General features: G+C 38.9%; 1 protein-coding gene across 1 annotated transcript in view; it reads left to right on the forward strand.

Annotated features, from left to right (window-relative positions):
• LOC150086973 (hydroxylysine kinase) overlaps positions 1-25,207 on the forward strand; it is a 202,293-nt gene that overhangs the window by 93,586 nt on the left and 83,500 nt on the right. Inside the window, exon 5 of the mRNA XM_090372341.1 lies at positions 4,235-4,432. Within this exon, the coding sequence (XP_090228467.1) occupies positions 4,235-4,432 (198 nt within the window). The remainder of the gene's footprint in view (positions 1-4,234; positions 4,433-25,207) is intronic.

A 25,207-nucleotide genomic window follows, 5' to 3' on the forward strand; every position in this document is an offset into this window, starting at 1 on the left:
GGTAGAATTTTTTTCAGCCTGGTCTGTACTTGTTAACAGGAGAGACTGCTTCTACAGGGATGGGATGCACTTAAATAGAAAAGGCGCAAGAATATTTGCAGATGCTATCGAGGCAGTGTTAGGTGGGTCGGAAAACTGCTAGCTTGGGGAGATACAAGGACTAATAGATCAACAGTAGCCACCGCCAGGGGTCAAAGTGATTCTTGCACTGCTTCTATTGGAATGAGCAGCAGCCTGGAAAACAAGATGCAGGATATTTCAGAGACTACTGGGATTCATTGCAGTACAAGTAAACACATGGGTTGTGTTAGGGTAGCTAAGAATAGGAACAGGTGCATGTATACTTGCATGTACACCAATGCTAGGAGTTTGGTAAATTAATTTGATCAATTTGAGGTATTGCTCAAAACATCAAAGGCAGATATTGTTGGGATATCAGAGACGTGGTGTCACACAGATATAAGGAACGCAGAACTGGAATTTGGGGAGTACAGTGTGTACAGAAAGGATAGACAGGATAGGAAGGGAGGAGGGGCTATGCTATTAGTTAAAAACACATAAAATCCAAGGAAGTGTAGCCAGTCGACATCGCTGGACAGTGCAGTGTCAAGTCAGTTTGGTGTGACATAAGCATTAGGAGATCAAAATTGAGAGTAGGAGTGTGCTATAGGCCTAATGACTCTGATGTGTATAATAAGACACTGTACAGGGAAATAGAGTGGGCCAGTAAATCAGTGTCTTATAATGGGGGATTTTCATTTGTGGGTTGGTCACTCACACACTAGCAAGGCTTTTATGGATTTATTGGATGATTGTTTTCTACATCAGCATGTTCGGGAGGCAACTAGAGGGAGTAATACTCTTGATCCGATTATCAGTAGTGATTCTTCATGCCTTAAGAATCTGCAGATAAAGGAACCACTAGGTGGCAGTGATCACAGTGTGCTGAAGTGGGATTTACTCAAAGAGGTAACTACCATCAGAGGTAAAGGGAAGGATTTTTGCTTTCGTAAAGGCAACTAACATGGTCTGAGACAGTATTTAAATTCTATACAGTGGGACCAACTGATGATGTTACCAACAGCAAATTCAAAATGGGAAGCATTCAAAGAACTTATCTTGGAAGCTACTAGGCTTTACATAATAAATCAGAAATATTGTTCAAGGTTTAGGCCTAAATGGATGTCAGATGAACTAATGAGACATATGGTAGAGAAGAAAAATGCATTGGATACATATAAATTAATGGGTGCCATGGAAGCCTATGATAGATATAAGCTGGTCTGCAACCAAGTCACAAAGGAGATTAGAGAGGCAAAGGCAGATTATGAGAAATCCTTAGCAAAGGATGCAAAGAAAAACAGAAAAGAGTTCTTTACCTATTTAAACTCTAGAAGGAAAGGGATGAATCAGATTGGTCCACATGATATTTATTGTTCAACTGTTGATGATCCTGCTCAGGAGGCTAACGAACTAAACAAGTATTTTGCATCTACATTCCCACATGAGTTTTTCAGGAAGGGGAATGCCAGAGGTGAAGTAAACTGTAGCAATGAGCTAGATGATTTTGTAATAACTGAGAGGAAAGTGGAGGAGAAATTGTTGAGGATAAACATAATGGGATCTATCTAGTTATATTAAAGGAGGCAGCAAGGGAAGTAAGCAAAGCCTTAGTCATAATTATGAGAGCTTCTTTGGACTCGGGGGAGGTACCCATAGACTGGAGATGTGCAAATGTGACCTCAATTCACAAAGGAGGATCAAAGGCTGACACAAGTAATTATAGACCTGTGAATTTAACTTCTGTTCCAGGAAAATTAATGGAGTCACTGGTTAAAGAAGCACTGCAGGATCATCTAGACAAGACTTCAGTTATAGCTTGGACACAGCATGGTTTTGTTAAGGGAAAGTCTTGCCTGACCAATTTGATTGGATGCTATGATGCAGTCACAAAAGAACTGGATGCAGGGAATAACTTTGATATTATATATTTGGATCTTAGAAAGGCTTTTGATACTGTTGCACATGGAAGACTGCTGCACAAATTGGAGCAGTGTGGCATTTGAGTCAAATTGCTGCTATCGATAAAGGGATGGTTGAGTGGGAGGAGACAGAGAGTGGTAATCAATGGACACTGCTCTTCGTGGACTAATGTTATTAGTGGAGTCCCTCAGGGTTCAGTGTTGGGTCCATTGTTGTTGTCTGTATTTATAAATGATATTGATGATGGTATATCAAGCTTAATGTCCAAGTTTGCAGATGATACACAGGTTGGCAGGGTTTTTAAGGACAATACTGACAGTATGCTGCTGCAACAGGATCTGGAAAGGTTGAGCAGATGGGCTGAGAGGTGGCAAATGAAGTTTAACATTGACAAATGTAAAGTACTACGGCGAAGGTAAAGAAAGCCTGCACGAGAACGACGAGAAACGTCGGATAACTTACGCGGAAAATTAGTTTGCCGATACGGCACTCTAGCGCTGCTCACTCGGTAAACAGACGGTAGGTGTTAACGGTCTGGAGCAAAGTCGAGAACGATATACTGATTGACAGGTAGGCGTGGCAAACGACGTGCTGATTGGTGCGCGAACACAACACACGATAACATCGGTTTAGTATCACTGTAGCAGCACTAATGGTAACTTGTCCTAATCGTACATGCCCTAACATTTACTGTAACGGTGAAAAAAGATCAGGTTACCTCGACTTGAATCCCATGGGAGCTTGAACCCCTCCCGAAGTGGAGGGGGAAACCTAACCTTTTTTCTTTAGAATCAGTCATATTTAGAAATACATTCATAAAAAAAATAAATTTTTTTATGAATGTATTTCTATCATAAAAAAATAAATTTTTTTATGACCGTATTTTTATTTTCTTGTTCAATAATATGCCCTAATGGTGAAAATAGGTCAGGTTACCTCCACTTGAATCCCATGGGAGCTTGAACCTCTCCCGAAATGGAGGGGGTAACCTAACCTTTTTTCTTTAGAATCATGAGTGGACTAGCACATAAATTGTTTATTAATAAATCATTTCATTGTTTGCCACGCCTACCTGTCAATCAGTATATCGTTCTCGACTTTGCTCCAGTCCGATAACACCTACCGTCTGTTTACCGAGTGAGCAGCGCTAGAGTGCCGTATCGGCAAACTAATTTACCGCGTAAGTTATCCGACGTTTGTCGTCGTCCTCGTGCAGGCTTTCTTTACCCAAGCCAGTACTACATATGGGAAACAGTAACCCCAGAGCAACGTATCAACTCTGTGGTATTACACTGACAGTGGTAGAGAATGAAAAGGACCTGGGGGTAATTGTGCAGGCAGATATGAAGTTTTCTGAGCAGCGCAGGCAGGCTGCAAGAGTAGCTCATAGTGTCTTGTCAATGATATACAGGAATTTTTCTAGCAAGGATAAGGAGGTGATTATTCCCTTGTATAAGGCAATGGTCAGACCACACCTTTAATACTGTATACAGGTCTGGAGGCCTCATTTCAAGAAGGATGTAGAGCTGCTGGAAGGAGTACAGAGAAGGGCAACAAGATTAGTGAATGGAACAAAGGGTTGCTCTTACAAAGAAAAAGAAAGGCTTAAGTTTTGCAAATTACAGTGTCTGGAGACTAGGTACCAGCGAGGTGATCTGATAGAGGTGTATAAAGCCTGGAATGGTTTGAGCATGCTAATGCTGATGGGATTCTTCCTCTTGCTCAGAATAATCACCTGAGAGGGCATAAATTCAAATTGAGGAAAGGCAGATGTAGGATAGATGTGTGGAAGTTTGCCTTTAGCCAGCGGGTAGTTGGTTGGTGGAACAGCCTTCCATCCATTGTTGTGGAAGTTGATAGCCTAAATAAATATAAGGCTTTGCTGGACAGGTATTTCGAAAGAATGGAGGAGTGAAATAGGAGTGGTTTTTTTTTTTTTTCCCTTTTTTGGCTGATGTTGCATAAGCTTGCTTTCTTGCATCATATGCCTCTAGTAATGCTAATACTAAATAAAAGGCACTGCTCTAATGGAGAAGTATACTGCTTTTTATTTAAAGAGTATGCCGCTACCCACTTGAATCCTTTTGGGATCTCATCGGTAGGCATTGTGAAGTCTGAACAACCTGTTGGCAAGGTATATCCGCAATATGTGAGATGCAAAATGTGTAGACATAGTTAAGACTAAGGTAAAAGCTCCAAGCTTTAAAATAATGCTTTTAAAAATTTATTGAAATTTTATTTTTCATTTCAGCCTTGCAGTGCAGAGACAATTATGGCTAAAGTATATCAAGATCCACTTGATACAGTAGATTTTCTGTTACCAGGGCAAGTAATCAAACCAAATATGAGCCAGGAAATTGTTTCAGACATAATTCTTAAACTGTATGGCTTTAAAACTACTGCTATTGAGGAAATGGAAAGCTATGATGATAGGAATTTCCATGTAAAGGTAAGTGTAACGAGCGTTTCCCATCCAAGTTACAATAGTTTGTTGATATTGTAATGAATTGTCAAATGTGATTTGTATATGCATTGCTCATTTTTCAAAACCAAGGAGTTTGTTTGTTTTTAAAACCAAAGAGTTTGTATTTAATTAGACTTCATCAGATGAAAATAAATTCATTGGGAGTTATGTTTTGGGGTTTACCTTTCGAGTTCTTGAAAATGGAACACAAGATTGTCATTTTGTATAAGTTCAATGCTTATTCAATAAGTTCAATTCTTATATTGCAAATGCACCTCCATATTAAGGCATTGTTTACAATTCAGAAAAAAATTTGGTACTACCAACCAGGCAAAACGAAATGGATTGATTGCATAATCAAAGCCTTCCATGTACACAAGTGTCATCGATAAGAGTGATTCACCTATGCCAGTAGGCTTTGCTTTTGTCATAAATGGAGTACTATACACACTTGCCATTCCATTTACAGTTTGCCATGCATCGTAATGAAATGTCATAATATGCACTTTAAAAAAAATAAAGAGGAAATAATTGAATTAAAAGTAGAAAGTGGTGCTTAATGATGATTTTTTGTAACACAACATTACACGAAATGCATGTAAGAAGGGAATTCACAGGTGATTTTTTATTCGTCATACTATATTATTCATCTGAAGAACATAACATATTGTTTAGAAACAAATTAACACTTGAATTATATGTATTTAGCAGTGTTGGAAATCATGCCACAATATGTTCAATGTGTCATTGTTTTAAACACTTTAGTTCTCAGTTTTTGCTTCCGTAAAGGTCACCTTTACGGAAGCAAAAACCTTTTCCTTTACCCCTGATGGTAATTATATCTTTAAGTAAATCCCACATCAGTACACTGTGATCCCTGCCACCTAGTGATTCCTTTATCTGCAAATTCTTAAAACATCAATGATCACTGCTGATAACCAGATCACGAGTATTACCCTCTCTCGTTGCCTCTCGAACATGCTGCTGCAGAAAATAATCATCCAATAAATCCACAAAAGTCTTACTAGTGTGCGAATGACCAACCCACAAGTTCCAGTCAATATCTGGGAAGTTAAAATCCCCCATTATAAGACATTCTGATTTACTAGCCCATCTATTTCTCTGTACAATTGTCTCCAGCAATTGAATTCAGTAAACTACAAGCAGCATTTAAAACAAAAGAAATATTATTAACATTACTGCTGTTGGCAATTATTGGTATCTGTTCTAAGATATCAGTAATCTGATTGAAACTATTCACCTTCGTAGGAAGTTCCATTGACTTTGACTTTCCTAAATTATGAATTTCAGCACTCTGTACAAATACCAACAACATCAAATCTTCACTAATCATGACCGAATAGGCAATGAAAGTGCTAGCTGAAAATATTAAATATAAAAACACGATACAATTATTTTTTGAAATAACTTGCCAGCATTCAGGTGCCGTATGTCTTATTCAGGCACTCTGCTAGTTGTGAAACTGTAGGAAGTTTTCGAGCTTTTTCATAATCATATTTCTCTTAATACTATTTTCCAGGCCCTTCTCAAAGTTTTTTCTTCTAATCTTCTTTTCGGGACTGTCTCTTGTAAGTGCCTGTGATGACAAATAGATTGGACAGTTCGGAAAATGCGATGGAACAGCTCTGTGAATTAATTTTGGATGATTGAAATCTACGGCGATTCTCCTTTTTTTTTTCTTCATCAATTTAGATGCTATCTAACTATCTGGGATGGCTCGAAATGAATCTGACATACCTGTAACAATATGATATACAGGGTGATTCACTACCAGTGCGACAAACTTGCAGGAGGTTTAGGGGGCACAAAGATGAATAGGAATCGCATAGCATTGCAGGGTCCGAAATGCCTTCGTCATGCGGTAGAGGATGTTGAACGGGAGGTCGTGTGAACAGCGATCCCGCTGGAAGTCAGCATTTGCGAACCGTTTCTGTTGAAGAAACCAAGTAGCAAAAGTCCTCCGGAGTGGATAATCTGCAGGCTCCAATGATTGGATGTGTTGCAGATGGTATGAACTCATTTGGTTTGTTTACAGTATCCTCCATACAGTGGATTGGGAAATACCCAATCGTTGACCTATCGCCCGAGTACTCGTACTCGGATTGCCTTCTGCAAGACATAGGACATTCTCCTCATTGTCTGGTGTCCTCGTCGTTCACTCTCGATTCATGATACCTCTCGTGAAACAACCAGTCTCACGTAACCTTCTGTGCACACGTGTGAAAATTGTATGATGAGGAGCACGCCTGTGCGGGAAATGTTCCTGGTACAAGTGCAGAGCGGTGCGTCCGTTACAGTCTGCAGCTCCATACAGAAGGTGCATATCGGCCAGTTCAACGTTTGAATACTCATCCATCCTACTGCCTCGGAGCACTTCAAACCGCAAAGAATGCCATCTTTTTGATAAGGGCAAGTAAGAATTGGATAAGAACAGGTAAGGATTTGATTATAAGGGTGTGGTTTTAATCAAACTGGGTGTTTTTTTTTTTTTTTTTTTTTTCTTCTCCTGATTTTCATGGTGGTATTTCTATGAGAAGGGAAAAAGAGAAGAATCTCTATTGCAACGCTTAGAATGATAATTTTACGGGACATCACGGGACAGTGGCCAGGGGTTAACAATGTACTACAGGGACATTATTGCTCCAATAAGCCAGAAAATACATAAATAAATAAATATATAATAAAATAATAAATGAAGTACAGGAAAATGGAGAAATGACTTGAGTATACCACATATACAGGATCATCGAAAAAGGTGTCCGTAATTTCCCTTTTAATTATCTTTGGAAATATTTCAATAATTTCAATAACTTGAATTTGAATGCCACTACTAATGCTAATGCCTTTTCTGACTTTACCAGTTTCAGTTGCCTCAGGTAAATGGAGTTTTTCAAAATTAAAATTAATCAAAAATTATTTATGATCGACAATGTCTCAACAGTGACTCTCTAATTTGGCAATATTTTCAATAGAAAACGATGTTTTGGAACAAATAAACATAAATGAAATAATTAATAAAAATTTGCATCTCTTAAAGCAAGGAGACATAAATTTGTATAATTTTTTTAACATTATAATTTTCCTTTTATTTTATTATTGTTATAGAATACGATGACTGTGATTTAGAATTTAAAGTTATTGCCAGAATTTCAGAATGATTTTTGTTTGTTTCATTATATTATATATGTGAGATTTATTGAAATTCTTTTCTTTTTCAATAAATTAATAATAATTATTTATGCTTTATTTTATTTTTTAATTGAAATATTTTGGGGCGGCAAATTTGATTTCGCTTACTGGCAGCACATAGGGTCACAGCGGTCCTGCAGCCATGAGTATTCTTTTAACCAATTTTCATTAAAATGGCATTTTCTGTTTTTTACTACTTAAACTGCTTTGTTCCATTCTTGGGACTCACTATTATAAAATAAACTACAAAGCTTAAACAATTTTACGTGTGATTTTAACAATTACATGTGTCGCCTTCAAGATCTGAATCGTGAATGAAATGCTGCAGCCAATGAAACACTCCCCTCCCCCATTCTCCTTCACGAACACGCCACACAACGAGTATGACACCGGTGCGGGTTTTGCTCTCATAATACTGTCACTATTTTAATGACAGTATTACTGTCACTAAAATGTGGTTATTTTTATTACTGTCACAGTAATTAAAATAATTGCATAGATTGCACACTTTCATTTTTTATAATTTCAATATGTAAATATAGGACATAGGATACGTATACTTGCAATTGTAGGACTGTCCTACTGAAAGCAGGACACCTGGCAACTCTACCTTATAATGAGTTTGCTAGTGTCAAATAAATATGTTTTCCATACTAAATTTTTTCTCATTCTCAAAGACCATTGTTATGTATAGGTACTTAATAATAATTTTATACTTTTATGCAATATCGCTTATAAAACGTAGTACTGGAAATATTTTATTATAACATTTCAGAACTATTATACAATTTCAGAGAATATAGCCTTAGTGGTTCACGATAAATATGTTGCAAGGGGTTTGCGAGTCAAAAAAGTTTGGTAACTAAGTCTATTTTAATAAGAGTAAAAATAAAATCACAATCCCCCCCACATAGACACTTTTTAAAAACACACACTGGAAAAAGTAAGTTATTTTTGGTCGGTTCCCCTGTATCTGAAAACTTCTCTATATCTGAACTTTTCGGGCATCCAATATCTTCAAGTTTGTGGACTGAAACTTCAAAATAGCTTGAAAAAAGCCTGCACTTTTCTAACTCCTTTGCAAAAGCAATGTGATCCTTTGAGAGGCTACGTTTGAAAAGTCTTCAAAATCTGAATAAAGAGGCTTTCGCTGTTGTAAGACAAACCCTGGACTCTTGTCTCCAAAAAGATGTTCTGGTACCCTGTTGGGAGAAATTATAGTCTTTACTTATCGTGCAGAGGTAAGAACACTGAATGAAAGACTCATTCGTTCAAAATACCGTTAAGACACCTAGCACCCAAGCCAAAGCTTATATGTGGCTTAGAACTTAACTTTTTTTTTTCAACTCATGCCGTATAATAAAGCTCAGTAATTTATTAATTTAACACAACTCAAAATAACACAAGTAACTAAGATTGAGAGCTCATTATGCCGCTTGGCCCAAGCCAAGTGAGATAAACTTTGGACATTCATCGTAAGTCCCGCCTATCCCGGTGGACTTGGTTTCTATCCCTGCCACTGGTACGTGGGCTGTACTATCTTACTTTTATTTGCCCTCTCCTTTTAAATACAGCATAAACAAAATCATTAAAATAAGCAACCTTATATTTTTCCACATAGTCCATAAGGATCTTTGCTCAAGCCTTCCCATCAGTATCTCCAGTCGACTCCTTACATCAACATAACAGCTGCAAATGAACATTATATGTTCAGATGTTTCCTCATGGTCTTCACATGGGCAATTCTGATCTTGTGCCAACCCTAACTCATAGAGTCTTTTAGCAAGACTGTGCCCAGTAATAAGGAAGACTGCATTCACACCAAACTGCTGCCAGACTTTCTTCCTTACATCAATAATATTAACTTTTGCCAAGAACATGTAGGTAGCCCTATCTTTATCTGAGGTGTCCCACCTCCTTTGCCATTCTAACATTAACTCCTTCTTTTGTCAGATTGTACATTTTGTCTGGTATACAGCCTTCCATCATCCGGGCACGAACTCACATTTAATATGGTCTTTCTTATATTCCTCCTTGTGCAATACAGCAAAGCGGACAGAATAATCAACAAATCTGCTGGCAGCCTACCTGAAACAACTTGAAGAGCGTCTGTCGAAACAGTTCGACATACTCTAGTGATCGACAAAAGAGCGAACCTTTGAGTCTGCAGTATATGCTTTTTAATTAATGAATTTGTCATTCTATGAAGCTAAGCTGCTGAGGCATAAGTTATTATTTGGACGAAGAGGCAGTCATACAATAGAATGAAAGACTCAGTGTGTCTTTCTTCTACAGATGCAATTGTCTTTCTTTAAAATCAAATTATCAAAGACACCAAAGATGTAATCACAGCCAGTAACATATTTAAAACTGTGGGAGAAAACAGGCAACACACTTTTCAAGCTCTGCATATGGAAATGGAAAGCATTGGGAATGGGAAGTTGGCCCTTTTGTAATTAAAAAAAAAAAAAAAAATTGCCCTAATCCTTCTATGAAAACCCAGTGCAACTTGATACCACAAACACATCGCCACACATCCCATATTAAATGTACTTATCACTCCAAAAGTATCAATCAGAGTGGCCCACAGAGATATATAGAAACAATGCCACATAGCCCTCATATCAAATGTAATTATGACCATCCTCTACCATGAAAGTAATGACATTTGAGAAGTACAAGGATTATGAGCACAGAATTAAATTGTTAGCCATACATCAGCATCACCATCCAGTTTCAAAATTCCAAGATATAGTTATTAAAGTACAGTTATCATTTTAGTACGTAGTTAAATCACCAAAGTAGGGGAAATGGCATTGTTTTTGTTACATCTCACATTGTGAATGCCTTCACAATGGATTGCCTGTTATTGCACTACCTTGAATAAGCAACACATCTCCAGTACAAAAGACTAATGTTACTTTAGCATTACCATTAGCAGAGGTATATGATGCAATAAACCAAGCATATATAGCAGCCTAAAAAAAAAAGAAAAGCTCTTCCCACCCACCCACCCACCCACCCATTCACCCATCCATTCACTCCAAATGATTGTCTAGTTCTTAGTTCTGCCTTGAACTTATTTAAGTTTTTGACCTCCACTATCACAGATGGAAGTTTGTTAGAACTAATGTCAACCACCTGCTGGCTAAAGGCAAATTTCCGCACATCTATTCTTCAATTATCTTTCCTCAATTTGAATTTATGTGCCCTCAGGTTTGCAATCTGAGCAAGAGGAAGAATCCCATCAGAATTAAGCCTGCCCAACCTATTCAAAGCCTTATACACCTCAATCAGATCATCTTGCAGGTACCTAGTCTCCAGATGTTGCAATTTTCAGAACTTAAGTCTTTCTTGGTAAGAGGACCCCCTTCATTCCCCATCATCAATTTTGTTGCCCTTCTATGCATTCGCTCAAGCAACTCTACATCCTAAAATGGGCCTCCAGACCTGTACGCAATACTCAAGGCATAGCCTGACCATTATTGCCTTATACAAAGGGAAAATCAACTCATTTTCCCTATTAGCAAAATTCCTATATATCATTGGCAATATATAGAGCAGTGCAGATGGGTTACCATGACTTGCTATGGTAACCCATCTGCACTGCTCAAAAAACTGACTGCACAATTACCCCCAGGCCAAAAAAAAATTTCTGAATTACCCTGAGAGAGAGAGAGAGAGAGAGAGAGAGAGAGAGAGAGAGAGAGAGAGAGAGAGAGAGAGAGAGAGAGAGAGAAGTAGAAGTAGAAGGGAATCACCAAGAAAAAGAAGAATGATGATATCCAGCTCAGGACCCTGGGTGTGCCAAGCCCATACTCCCAGATTTGAGCCCCTGGGGTGATTTTCTCTGGGTTTACTTCTACTCATATGCAGTGCTTTGCATTTTTCAATATTTAACTTCAGTTGCCTCTTTGCAGCCCATCTGTGCAACATTTCTAGATCCTATTGTAGTAGCACACTGCCATTACTGTCATTAACAACCCTGCTAACCTTTGTATCATCTGTATACTTGGACATTAAGCTTGATATACCTTCATCAGTATCATTGATAAATATACAAAACAACAGTGGACCCAACATCGAACTCCGGTGGACTCCACTAATAACATTAGTCCACGAAGAGCACCATCCATTGATTACCATTCTCTGTCTTCTCCCAATCAAACACCCTTTTATCCATTGTAGCACTTGCCTTTAATACCATACTGCTCCAATTTGTACAGTAGTCTTCCATGCGCAACAGTATCAAAAGCTTTCCTGAAATTAAAGTATATGATATCAAATTATTTTTTGCATCCAATTCCTTTGTAACCACATCATAGTAGCCAATCAACTTTGTCAGACAAGTCTTTCCTTTAACAAACCCATGCTGTGCCTGAATTATTACTGCAGTATTGTCCATATGTTCTTGCAATGCTTCTTTAACCAGCGACTCCATTATTTTACCCCGAACAGAAGTAAAATTAACAGGTCTGTAATTACTCATGTCACCATTTGATCCTCCCCTCTTTGTGAATTGGGGATGCATTTGCACATCTCCAGTCCGTGGGGACTTCCCCCGAGTCCGACGATGCTCTCATAATTATGGCTAAGGGTGTCCTTACTTCCTTTTCCACCTCCTTTAATATAACTGGATAGATCTCATCCACCCCAGGTGCCTTTCTTATGATCAATTTCAACAATTTCTCCTCCACTTTGTTCTCAGTTATTACAATATCATTTAGCACCCTGCTAGAGTTTGATAAGCTTCTGTCCTCCACTTCCCTAACAATTCTTCATGTGTGAATGAAGATGCAAAACTCTCATTCAGTTTGTCAGCTGAGCAGGATCATCACCAGTCAAACCGTCAATATCAAGTGGACCAATCTGGTTGAACCCCTTCCATCTAGAATTTATATAAGTAAAGAAGTCCTTGCTGTTTTTCTTAACATTCTTTGTCAAAGATTTCTCGTAATCTGCCTAATCTTGCCTAACTTCCTTTGTGATTTGATTACAGACTAGCTTATATCTAACATAGTCTTCTGTGTTGCCTGATAATTTATATGGATACAAATTTGTATCATCATTCTTCTCTTTCCTGGTGATTCCCTTATACTTTTCTCTCTCTCTTGGGGTAATTCAGAATTTTTTTTTTGGTTGGTGCAGCATAAACCTCAGGCTTCCTTGCACCATATGACTAATAATTATAAATAATGTATCCCATGCATTTTTCTTCTCTGCCACCAGTCTCATTAGTTCATCTGCCATCCATTTAGGACTAAACCTTGAACAGTATTTCTTAGTTGGGACAAAAAAGCTTAGTAGATTCCAAGATTACTCCATTGAATGTTTCCTATTTAGAATTTACTGTTGATAACATCATAATTTGATCCCATTTTATAGAATTTAAAAACTGTCTGAGACCACTCTAGTCACCTTTACAAAAGCAAAAACACTTCCTTTACCCCTGATAGTAGTTACATCTTTAAGCAAATCCCACATCAGCACACTGTGATCACTGCCACCTAGTGGTTCCTTTATTTGCAGATTCTTAATGCATGAATAATCACCGCTGATAACCAAATCAAGAATATTATTCTCTCTGGTTGCCTCTGAAACATGCTGCTGCAGAAAACAATCAGAAGATAAATCCACAAAATTTTTGCTAGTGTGCGAGTGACCAGCTCAAAAGTTTCAGTCAATATCTGGGAAGTTAAAATTTCCACATTATAAGACAATCTGATTTATTGGCTCAGGGTCCTGAGATGAATATCATCATTCTTCTCTTTCTTGGTGATTCCTTCTGCTTCTCTCTCTCTCTCTCTCTCTCTTTCAGGGTAACTCAAATTTTTTTTTTTTTTTTTTGGCTGGTGCAGTATAAGCTTCAGGCTCCTTTGCACCATATGGCTAATAATAATAATCACACACTCCTACTCTCATTTTAGCTTTCCCAGTGCTTAGGTAATACCAAACTGATCGAACATTGCACTGCCCGTCTATATGAACTGCATGCGCTTCCTTAGATTTTATGGGTTTCTAAATTAACAGCATAACTTCTCCTCTCTTCCTATCCTGTCTGTCCTTTCTATACACACTGTACTCCCCATATTCCAATTCTGCACTGCTTATGTCTGTGTGACACCACGTCTCTGATATCCAAACAAAATCTGCCTTTGAAGTCTTGACCAACAGTTCAAATTCATCAAATTTGCTGATGCTATCAAGGCAATGTTAGGTGGGTCGAAAACTGCTAGCTATGGGGAATTCACAGTCTAATACCGTATTTCTTTTATTCTAAGATGCACTTTTTTTCCCCTATAAACATCTTTAAAAATGGGGCACATCTTAGAATCAATGGCATCTTACAATCGCAGTTTTTTTTTCAAATTTTCCCACGCTTTGCACACAGCACCACATGTTTTGTATTTACACAGAAACCCTGCCTCCACGTTTGTTATTGCATTCTCCAATTCCATTGAATAAAGTGGCGTGGGTGATTTCATGGGCTTTCAAAATGTGAAACCGCCGTCATTTCATTATAGTGGAGTTCACACATCAAAAACTAGGAAGTTAGCATTAGCATTTAGCATTAGCATTAGTAGAGGCATTTGATGCAAGAAAGCAAGCTTATGCAGCATCAGCCAAAAAAAAAAAAACCCACTTCCACTTCACCCCTCTGTTCATTCAAAATACCTGTCCAGCTGAGCCTTAAACTTATTTAGGCTATCAACCTCCACTACAAGGGATGGAAGTCTGTTCCACCAACCAACCACCCGCTGGCTAAAGGCAAATTTCCGCACGTCTATCCTACATCTGTCTTTCCTCAATTTGAATTTATGCCCTCTCAGGTGATTATTCTGAGCTAGAGGAAGAATCCCATCAGCATTGAGCATGCTCAAACCATTCAAGGCTTTATACACCTCTATCAGATCACCTCGCTGGTGCCTAGTCTCCAGACACTGTAATTTGCAAAACTTAAACCTTTCTTCGTAAGAGCACCCCTTTGTTCCATTCACTAATCTTGTTGCCCTTCTCTGTACTCGTTCCAGCAGCTCTACATCCTTCTTGAAATGAGGCCTCCAGACCTGTATACAGTACTCTAGGTGTGGCCTGACCATTGCCTTATACAAGGGAATAATCACTTCCTTATCCCTGCTGGAAAAATTCCTGTATATCATTGACAATACTCCATGAGCTACTCTTGCAGCCCGTCTGCACTGCTCAGAGAACTTCATATCTGCCTGCACAACCACCCCCAAGTCCCTTTCATCCTCTACCACTGTCATTGTAGTACCACAGAGTTGATATGTTGCTCTGGGGTTGCTGTTTCCCATGTGTAGCACTTTGCATTTGTCAATGTTAAACTTCATTTGCCACCTCTCAGCCCATCTGCTCAACCTTTCCAGATCCTGTTGCAGTAGCATAGTGTCAGTAGTGTCCTTGACAACCCTGCCAACCTTTGTATCGTCTGCAAACTTGGACATTAAGCTTGATATACCATCATCAATATCATTTATAAATACAGAAAACAATAATGGGCCCAACACTGAGCCCTGAGGGACTCCACTAATAACATTAGTCCACAATGAGCAGTGTCCATTGATTACCACTCTCTGTCTTCTCCCCCTCAATCACCCCTTTATCCATAGCAGCAATTTGCCTCCAATGTCACACTGCTCCAATTTGTGTAGCAGTCTTCCATGTGCAACAGTATCAAAAGCCTTTCTAAGATCCAAGTATATAATATCAAAGTTATTCCCTGCATCCAGTTCTTTTGTGACTGCATCATAGTATCCAATCAAGTTGGTCAGGCAAGACTTCCCCTTAACAAAACCATGCTGTGTCTGAGCTATAACTGAAGTCTTGTCTAAATGATCCTGCAGTGCTTCTTTAACCAGTGCCTCCATTAATTTTCCTGGAACAGAAGTTAAACTCACAGGTCTATAATTACTTGTGTCAGCCTTTGATCCTCCTTTGTGAATTGGGGTCACATTTGCACATTTCCAGTCTATGGGTACCTCCCCTGAGTCCAAGGAAGCTCTCATAATTATGGCTAAGGGTTTGCTTACTTCCTTTGCTGCCTCCTTTAATATAACTGGATAGATCCCATCCACCCCGGGTGCCTTTCTTGTGTTTATCTTCAACAGTTTCTCCTCCACTTTACTCCCAGTTATTTCAAGATTCTGTAGCTTACTGCTAGAGTTGAATACACCTCTGGCATTCCCCTTGCTGAATAACTCCTCATGTGTGAATGTCGATGCAAAATATTCATTTAGTTTGTTAGCTACCTGAGCAGGATCATCAACAGTTGACCCATCAATATCAAGTGGACCAATCTGATTCATCCCCTTCCTTCTAGAGTTTACATAAGTAAAGAACTCTTTGCTGTTTTTCTTTGCATCCCTTGCCAAGGATTTCTCGTAATCTGCCTTCGCCTGCCTAACCTCCTTTGTAACTTGGTTGCATATCAACTTGTATCTATCATAGGCTTCTGTGTCATGTGTTAATTTGTAAGTATCCCATGCATTTTTCTTCTCTGCCATATGCCTCATTAGTTCATGTGACATCCATTTTGGCCTAAACCTTGAACAATATTTCTTAGTTGGTATGTAAAGCCTAGTAGCTTCCAAGATAAGTTCTTTGAATGCTTCCCATTTTGAATTTGCTGTTGGTAACATCATCAGTTGGTCCCACTGTATAGAATTTAAATACTGTCTCAGTCCATCGTAGTCGCCTTTACGGAAGCAATAACCCTTCCCTTTACCCCTAATGGTAGTTACCTCTTTGAGTAAATCCCACTTCAGCACACTGTGATCACTGCCACTTAGTGGTTCATTTATCTGCAGATTCTTAATGCATGAAGAATCACTACTGATAATCAAATCAAGAGTATTACTCCCTCTAGTTGCCTCCCGAACATGCTGATGTAGAAAACAATCATCCAATAAATCCACAAAAGCCCTGCTAGTGTGTGAGTAACCAGCCCCCAAATTCCAGTCAATATCTGGGAAATTAAAATCTCCCATTATAAGACTCTCTGATTTACTGGCCCACTCTATTTCCCTGTACAGTTCCTTATTATACTCATCAGAGTCATTAGGCCTATAGCACACTCCTACTCTCAATTTTGATCTCCCAATGCTTATGTCACACCAAACTGACTCAACACTGCACTGTCCGGCGATCTGTTTGTATCTTCAAAAATATGTAAGAAGTGGAGTTACTGTATTTCATTTATTTTGATCCCTTATTGCACATTAAAATGTCAAAAAGATTGCGCTATGAAGCCGCATTGAAATTAAAAGTTATTGTGTATGCAAAAGAACATGGAAATAGAGCTGTGGGTCGACATTTTGACATTAGTGAAGTAAATGTTTGTCGTTCGAGGAATGATCGCAATTTTTCGTGCAAAGCAACAACCAAGTGCTTTATAGGGCCTAAGAAAGGAAGATTTCCACAAGTCGATGAAGCTGTGATATGTTTTGTAACAGAGACATGCGCAAAAGGATTACCCATTACTCAACAAACCATGCAATTGAAAGCCAGAGAAATTGCCAACTCCCTTGGAATAGAGAAAATAATTCTTAAAGACAGTCGCAGCTGGTGGGACAGACTCATGCATTGTAGCGGATTATCATTAAGGTGATGAACATCTATCTGTCAAAAAATTCCTGAAGATTTTCAACAGAAACTGATTAACTTTTAGAGGCAGGTGATAAATTTAAGGAAAAAAAGAAACTATGAGTTTAGTCAAATTGGAAATGCTGATGAAACTCTGGTCTTCTTCGATATGCCTCGAAATTACACTGTCAACACTAAAGGTGCTAAAGAAATCAAGATTATAAGCATGGGCTACGAAAAGCAGCATATCACCGGTGATGGTCGAAAATTGCCACCATATTTAATTTTAAATCGAAAAACCATACCGAAGAATGAAATTATCCTGAAAGATGTTATTGTGCATGTGCACAAAAATGGATGGATGTAGGCAGAGCTTACGGAATACTGGCTAAATATTGTGTGGAATAGACATCCTGGAAGCCTTCATAACTCACCTAGCATGCTAGTACTTGATGCATTTCGTGGACATTTGTACAAACGGGTCAAAAATAAAATCGTGCAAAAACGTGGTGATTTGGTTATAATTCCTGGTGGCATGACTAGCCAACTGCAGCCACTCGAAGTTTCAGTCAACAAACCATTTAAGGATTACTTGAGAAAGGAATACGAGTCCTGGCAGTTGACCGACAACCTTCCGGAAAAATTAAGAAACCGCCGGCATCAAAATTAGCAGAATGGGTATCAACAGCTTGGAAGCTGATCCCAGAAAGAATAGTCAAGCACTCATTTAAAAAATGTTGCCTTACCAATGCTCTTGATGGCTCAGAAGATGATATATTATGGGATAATGAAGATAATGATGGCTCAGAAGAATCTGACTTTGAATGTGAAGTAGACTCTGATATTGATTCAGATGCAGATATCAACTACTCAGAAGATTCAGAAGGAAGTGATGAATAACATATCTACTGATAAATACGATTGCTTTTAGTAAATTGAATTCTATTATAATAAAAATATTTGTTAAATTTATTTTAGCATTTTATTTTATTTATTTATTTTTCCTTAGAATTAAAGCTTTTTCCTGTTGGTGGTACTGAAATTAAGGTGCGTCTTACAATCGATGGCGTCTTAGAATCGAAGAAATATGGTAGATTAACAGTAGCCACTGGCAGAGGTGAAAGTGATTCTTGCACTGCTTCTACAGAAATGACCAGCAGCCTGGAAAACAAGTTGCTGGGGATTCCAGGAACTGCTCAGAGTCGTGAAACAAGTAAATACATGGGCTGTATTAGAGTAAGAACAGGTGCATTTATACTTGCATGTACACCAATGCTAGGAGTATAGTAAATAAATTTGATGAATTTGAAGTGCTGGTCAAGACATCAAAGGCCAATATTGTTGGGATATCAGAGACGTGGTGTCACACAGATATAAGGAATGCAGAATTGGAATTTCGAGAGTACAATGTCTGCAGAAAAGATAGACAAGATACGACTCAAGGCAGAGAAGAAAAATGCATGGAATGCATATAAATTACCATTCGCCACAGAAGCCTATGGTAGATATAAGCTAGTCTGTAATCAAGTCACAAAGGAAGTTAGGCAAGATTATGAGGAATTCTTTGCTGTTTTTCTTTACTTATATAAACTCTAAAAGGAAGGGGATGAATCAAATTGGTCTACTTGATATCAATGGTTTGATTGCAGATGATCATTCTCAGATAGCTGCCAAACTAAATGAGTATTTTGCATCTACATTCAGACATGAGGAGTTATTCAAGGAGGAGAAGGCCACATGTTTATCAAACTCTAACAACGAGTTAATTGATTTTCTAATGACTGAGAGCAAAGTGAAGGAGAAATTGTTGAAGTTAAACATAAGAAAAGCACCTGGGGTAGATGGGATCTATCCTATATTAAAGGATACTATTAAAGGAACTAACCTATATTAAAGGAGGCAGCAAAGGAAGTAAGCGAACCCTTAGCCATAATTATGAGAGCATACTTGAAGTTAGGGAAGTCCCCACAGACTGGAGTCATGCAAACGTATCTTCAAGACAGAGAGTGGTAATCAATGGACACTGCTCGTCGTGGATTAATGTTATTAGTGGAGTCCCTCAGGGCTGGGTCCATTATTGTTTTCTGTATTCATAAATGATATTGATGATGGTATATCAAGCTTAATGTCAAAGTTTGCAGACGATACAAAGGTAGGCAGGGTTGTCAAGGACACTACTGACACTATGCTACTGCAACAGGATCTGGAAAGGTTGAGCAGATGGGCTGAGAGGTGGCAAATGAAGTTTAACATTGAAAATGTAAAGTACTACACATGGGAAACAGCAACCCCAGAGCAACGTATCAACTCTGTGGTACTACACTGACAGTGGTAGAGAATGAAAGGAACTTGGGGGTGGTTGTGCAGGCAGATATGAAGTTCTCTGAGCAGTGCAGACGGGCTGCAAGAGTAGCTCATGGTGTATTGTCAATGATATATAGGAATTTTTCTAGCAGGGATAAGGAGGTGATTATTCCCTTGTATAAGGCAATGGTCAGGCCACACCTAGAGTACTGTATACAGGTCTGGAGGCCTCATTTCAAGAAGGATGTAAAGATGCTGGAACGAGTACAGAGAAGGGCATCAAGATTAGTGAATGGAACAAAGGGGTGCTCTTACGAAGAAAGGCTTAAGTTTTGCAAATTACAGTGTCTGGAGACTAGGCACCAGCGAGGTGATCTGATAGAGGTGTATAAGGCCTTGAATGGTTTGAGCATGCTCAATGCTGATGGGATTCTTCCTCTCGCTCAGAATAATCACCTGAGAGGGCATAAATTCAAATTGAGGAAAGACAGATGTAGGATAGACGTGCGGAAATTTTCCTTTAGCCAGCGGGTGGTTGGTTGGTGGAACAGACTTCCATCCCTTGTCGTGGAAGTTGATAGCCTAAATAAGTTTAAGGCTCAGCTGGACAGGTATTTTGAACGAACAGAGGGGTGAAGTGGAAGTGTTTTTTTTTTATTTTTATTTTTTATTATTTTTTATTTTTTGGATGATGCGGCATAAGCTTGCTTTCTTGCATCAAATGCCTCTACTAATGCTAATGCTAATGCTAATTCACAAAAGGGGACAAAGAGTGACACGAGTAATTACAGACCTGTTAGTTTGACTTCAGTTCTAGGGAAAAACCAGTCCCTCGTTAAAGACGCGTTGCAGGATCATCTAGACAAAACTGCAGTAATAATTCAAACACAGCATGGGTTTGTTTAGGGGAAGTCGTGTCTGACCAATTTGATTGGATACTATGAAGTGGTCACAAAGGAACTGGATGGATGCAAAAAATAATTTTGATATCATATACTTGGATTTCAGGAAAGCTTTTGATACTGTTGCACATGGAAGACTGCTATGCAAATTAGAGCAGTATGGCATTAAGGGTAAGTTGATACAATGGATAAAGGGATGGTTGAGTGGGAGACAACAGAGAGTGGCAATCAATGGACAATGCTCTTCATTGACTAATATTATTAGTGGTATTCCCCAGGGTTTGGTGTTGAACGCATTGTTGTTTTGTATATTTATCAATGATATTGTTGAAGGTATATGAAGCTTATTGTCAAAGTTTATAGATGATAGAAAGGTTGCCAAGGTTGTTAATAAGGTTTTTTAGTGTAAATAAGAGTAAGAACAGGTGCATGTATACTTGCATGTACACCAATGCTAGAAGTATAGTAAATAATTTTGATGAATTTGAAGTGCTGATCAAGGCATCAAAGGCAGATATTGTTGGGATATCAGAGACATGGCGTCACACAGATATAAGCAGTGCAGAAATGGAATTTGTGTAGTACAATGTCTACAGAAAGGATAAACAGGGCAGGAAGAGAGGAGGGATTATGCTGTTAGTTAAGAAACACATAAAATCTAAAGAAGGACATCCAGTTGACATGGGTGGACAGTGCATTGTTGAGTCAGTTTGGTGTGACATAAACACTGGGAAAGGTAAAATGAGAGTAGGAGTGTGTTATAGGCCTAATGACTCTGATGAGTACAATGAACAGTTGTGCAGAGAAATAGAATGGGCCTGTAAATCAGAATGTCTTGTAATGTGAGATTTTAACTTTCCAGATATTGACTGGAAGTTGTGGGTTGGTCACTTACATGCTAGCAAGGCTTTTGTGCATTTATTGGAGGATTGTTTTCTACAGCAACATGTTCGAGGGTCAACCAAAGGGGGTAATACTCTTGATCTGATTATCAGCAGTGATGACTCATGCATTAGGAATTTGCATTTAAAGAAACCATTAGGTGACAGTAATCACAGTCTACTGATGTGGGATTTATTATCATTATTATTATCATTATCATTAGCCATATGGTGCAAGGAAGCCTGAGGCTTTTGCTGCACCAGCCAAATAAAAAATTCCACAGTTACCCTGAGAGAGAGAGAGACAGACAGGCAGAGAGAGAGAGAGAGAGAGAGAGAGAGAGACAGAGAGAGAGAGAGAGAGAGAGAGAGAGAGAGAGAGAGAGAGATCACCAAGGAAGAGAAGAATGATGATATTCAGTTGAAGTGGGATCAACTGATTATATATTAAAAGCAGTGAATTCTAAATGGGAAGTCTTTGAGGAATCTTGAAAGCTACTAGGCTTTTCATACCAGCTAAGAAATACTGTTCAAGGTTTTGGCATAAATGGATGTCAAGATGAACTAATGAGGCTTGTGGCAGAGAAATAAAATGTGTGGGATGCATATAACTTCTGTTCCAGGAAAATTAATGGAGGCACTGGTTAAAGAAGCACTGCAGGATCATATAGACAAGACTTCAGTTATAGCTCGGACACAGCATGGTTTTGTTAAGGGAAGTCTTGCCTGACCAATTTGATTGGATACTATGATGCAGTCACAAAAGAACTGGATGCAGGGAATAACTTTGATATTATATACTTGGATCTTAGAAAGGCTTTTGATACTGTTGCACATGGAAGACTGCTGCACAAATTGGAGCAGTGTGGCATTGGAGGCAAATTGCTGATATGGATAAAGGGGTAGTTGAGGGGGAGAAGACAGAGAGTGGTAATCAATGGACACTTCTTATCGTGGACTAATGTTATTAGTGGAGTCCCTTGGGGTTCAGTGTTGGGTCCATTATTGTTTTCTTTATTTATAAATAATATTGATGATGGTATATCAAGCTTAATGTCCAATTTTTCAGACAATACAAAGGTTGGCAGGATTGTTAAGAACACTACTGACGCTATGCTGCTGCAACAGGATCTGGAAAGGTTGAGCAGATGGGCTGAGAGGTGGCAATTGAAGTTTAACATTGACAAATGAAAAGTACTACATATGGGAAACAGCAATCCCAGAGCAACGTATCAACTCTGTGGTACTACACTGACAGTGGTAGAGGATGAAAAGGACCTGGGGGTGGTTGTGCAGGTAGATATGAAGTTTTCTGAGCAGTGCAGACAGGCTGCAAGAGTAGCTCATGGTGTCTTATCAATGATATACAGGAATTTTTCTGGCAGGGATAAGCAGGTGATTATTCCCTTGTATAAGGCAATGGTCAGGCCACACCTTGAGTACTGCATACAGGTCTGGAGGCCTCATTTCAAGAAGGATGTAGAGCTGCTGGAACGAGTACAGAGAAGGGCAACAAGATTAGTGAATGGAACAAAGGGTTGCTCTTACGAAGAAAGGCTTAAGTTTTGCAAATTACAGTGTCTGGAGACTAGGCACCGGCGAGGTGATCTGATAGAGGTGTATAAAGCCTTGAATGGTTTGAGCATGCTCAATGCTGATGGGATTCCGCCTCTTGCTCAGAATAATCACCTGAGAGGGCATAAATTCAAATTGAGGAAAGACAGATATAGGATAGATGTCCGGAAATTTGCCTTTAGCCAGTGGATAGTTGGTTTGTGGAACAGACTTCCATCCCTTGTTGTGGAAGTTGATGGCTTAAATAAATTTAAGGCTCAGCTGGACAGGGATTTTGAACGAACGGAGGGGTGAAGTGGAAGTTTTTTTTTTTTTTTTTTGGCTGATGTTGCATAAGCTTGCTTTCTTGCATCATATGCCTCTACTAATGCTAATGCTATAAATTAGGAGGTTACACAGAAGCCTATGGCAGATATAAGCTAGTGACTGACTAGCCTGTAATCAACTTACAAAGGAGTTTAACAAGCGAGGGCTGATTACGAGAAATCCTTGACAAAGAATGCAAAGAAAAACAGCAAAGACTTCTTTACTTTCGTAAACTCTAGAAGGAAGGGGATGAATCAAATTGGTCCTGTTGATGTTGGTGGTTCGACTGTTGAAGATCCTGCTCAGATAGCTGATCTCTGAATGACTATTTTGCATCTACATTCACGCATGACAAATTCTTTAAGGAAGGGGAGAACAGAAGTTTACCACCCTCTAACAGGAGCTATATGATTTTGTAATAACAGAGAGCAAAGTGGAGAAGAAATCTTCTTTTTTTTTTTCTTCGTCAAAGTTAAAAAATAAAAAAGGCACCTGGGGCAGATGGAATCTATCCAGTTATATTGATGGAGGCAGCAAGGGAAGTAAGCAAACCCTTAGCGATAACTATGAAAGCATGCTTAGATTCAGGAGAGGTCCCCATGGATTGGAGATGTGCAGCTGTACCCCCAATTCATAAAGGGGGTTCAAAGGGTGATGCAAATAATTATAGACCTTTTAGTTTAACTTCTGTTTGGGGGAAAATAATGGAGTCACTGGTTAAAGAGGTATTAGCATTAGTAGAGGCATATGATGCAAGATAGCAAGCTTATGCAGCATTAGCCAAAAAAAAAAAAAGAAAAATCTTCCCATTTCACCCATCCATTTATTCCAAATATTTCTCTACTTCTGCCTTGAATTTATTTAGGCTATCAACTTCCACAACAAGGGATGGAAGTCTGTTCCACCAACCAACTACCCGCTGGCTGAAGGCAAATTTCCGCACATCTATCCTATATTTGTCTTTCCTCAATTTGAATTTATGACCTCTCAGGTGATTATTCTGAGCAAGAGGAAGAATCCAATCGGCATTGAGCATGCTCAAACCATTCAAGGCTTTATACAGCTCGCAAGTGCCTAGTCTCCAGACACTGTAATTTGCAAAACTTAAGCCTTTCTTTGTAAGAGCAACCCTTTGTTCCATTCACTAATCTTGTTGCCCTTCTTTGTACTCGTTCCAGTAGCTCTACATCCTACTTGAAATGAAACCTCCAGACCTGTATACAGTACTCAAGGTGTGGCCTGACCATTGCCTTATACAAGGGAATAATCACCTCCTTATCCTTGCTAGAAAAATTCCTGTATATCATTGACAAGACACCATGTGCTACTCTTGCAGCCCATCTGCACTGCTCAGAGAACTTCATATCTGCCTGCACAGTTACCCCCAGGTCCTTTTCATTCTCTACCACTGTCAGTGTAGTACCACAGAGTTGATACGTTGATCTGGGGTTACTGTTTCCCATATGTAGTACGTTACATTTGTCAATGTTAAACTTCATTTGCCACCTCTCAGCCCATCTGCTCAACCTTTCCAAATCCTGTTGCAGCAGCATAGCATCAGTAGTGTCCTTAACAACCCTGCCAACCTTTGTATCATCTGCAAACTTGAACATTAAGCTTGATATACCATCATCAATATCATTTATAAATACAGAAAACAATAATGGACCGAACACTGAACCCTAGGGGACTCCACTAATAACATTAGTTCCACGATGAGCAGTGTCCATTGATTACCACTCTCTGTCTTCTCCCCCTCAACCATCCCTTTATCCATAGCAGCAATTTGCCTCCAATGCCACACTGCTCCAATTTGTGCAGCAGTCTTTCATGTGTAACAGTATCACAAGCGTTTCTAAGATCCAAATATATAATATCAAAGTTATTCTCTGCATCCAGTTCTTTTGTGATTGCATCATAGTATCCAATCAAATTGGTCAGGCAAGACTTTCCCTTAACAAAACCATGCTGTGTCCGAG

This window comes from Mastigoproctus giganteus, chromosome 4, assembly GCF_048544385.1.
Source record: "Mastigoproctus giganteus isolate SK-2022 chromosome 4, ASM4854438v1, whole genome shotgun sequence".
Lineage (NCBI taxonomy): Eukaryota > Metazoa > Arthropoda > Arachnida > Uropygi > Thelyphonidae > Mastigoproctus > Mastigoproctus giganteus.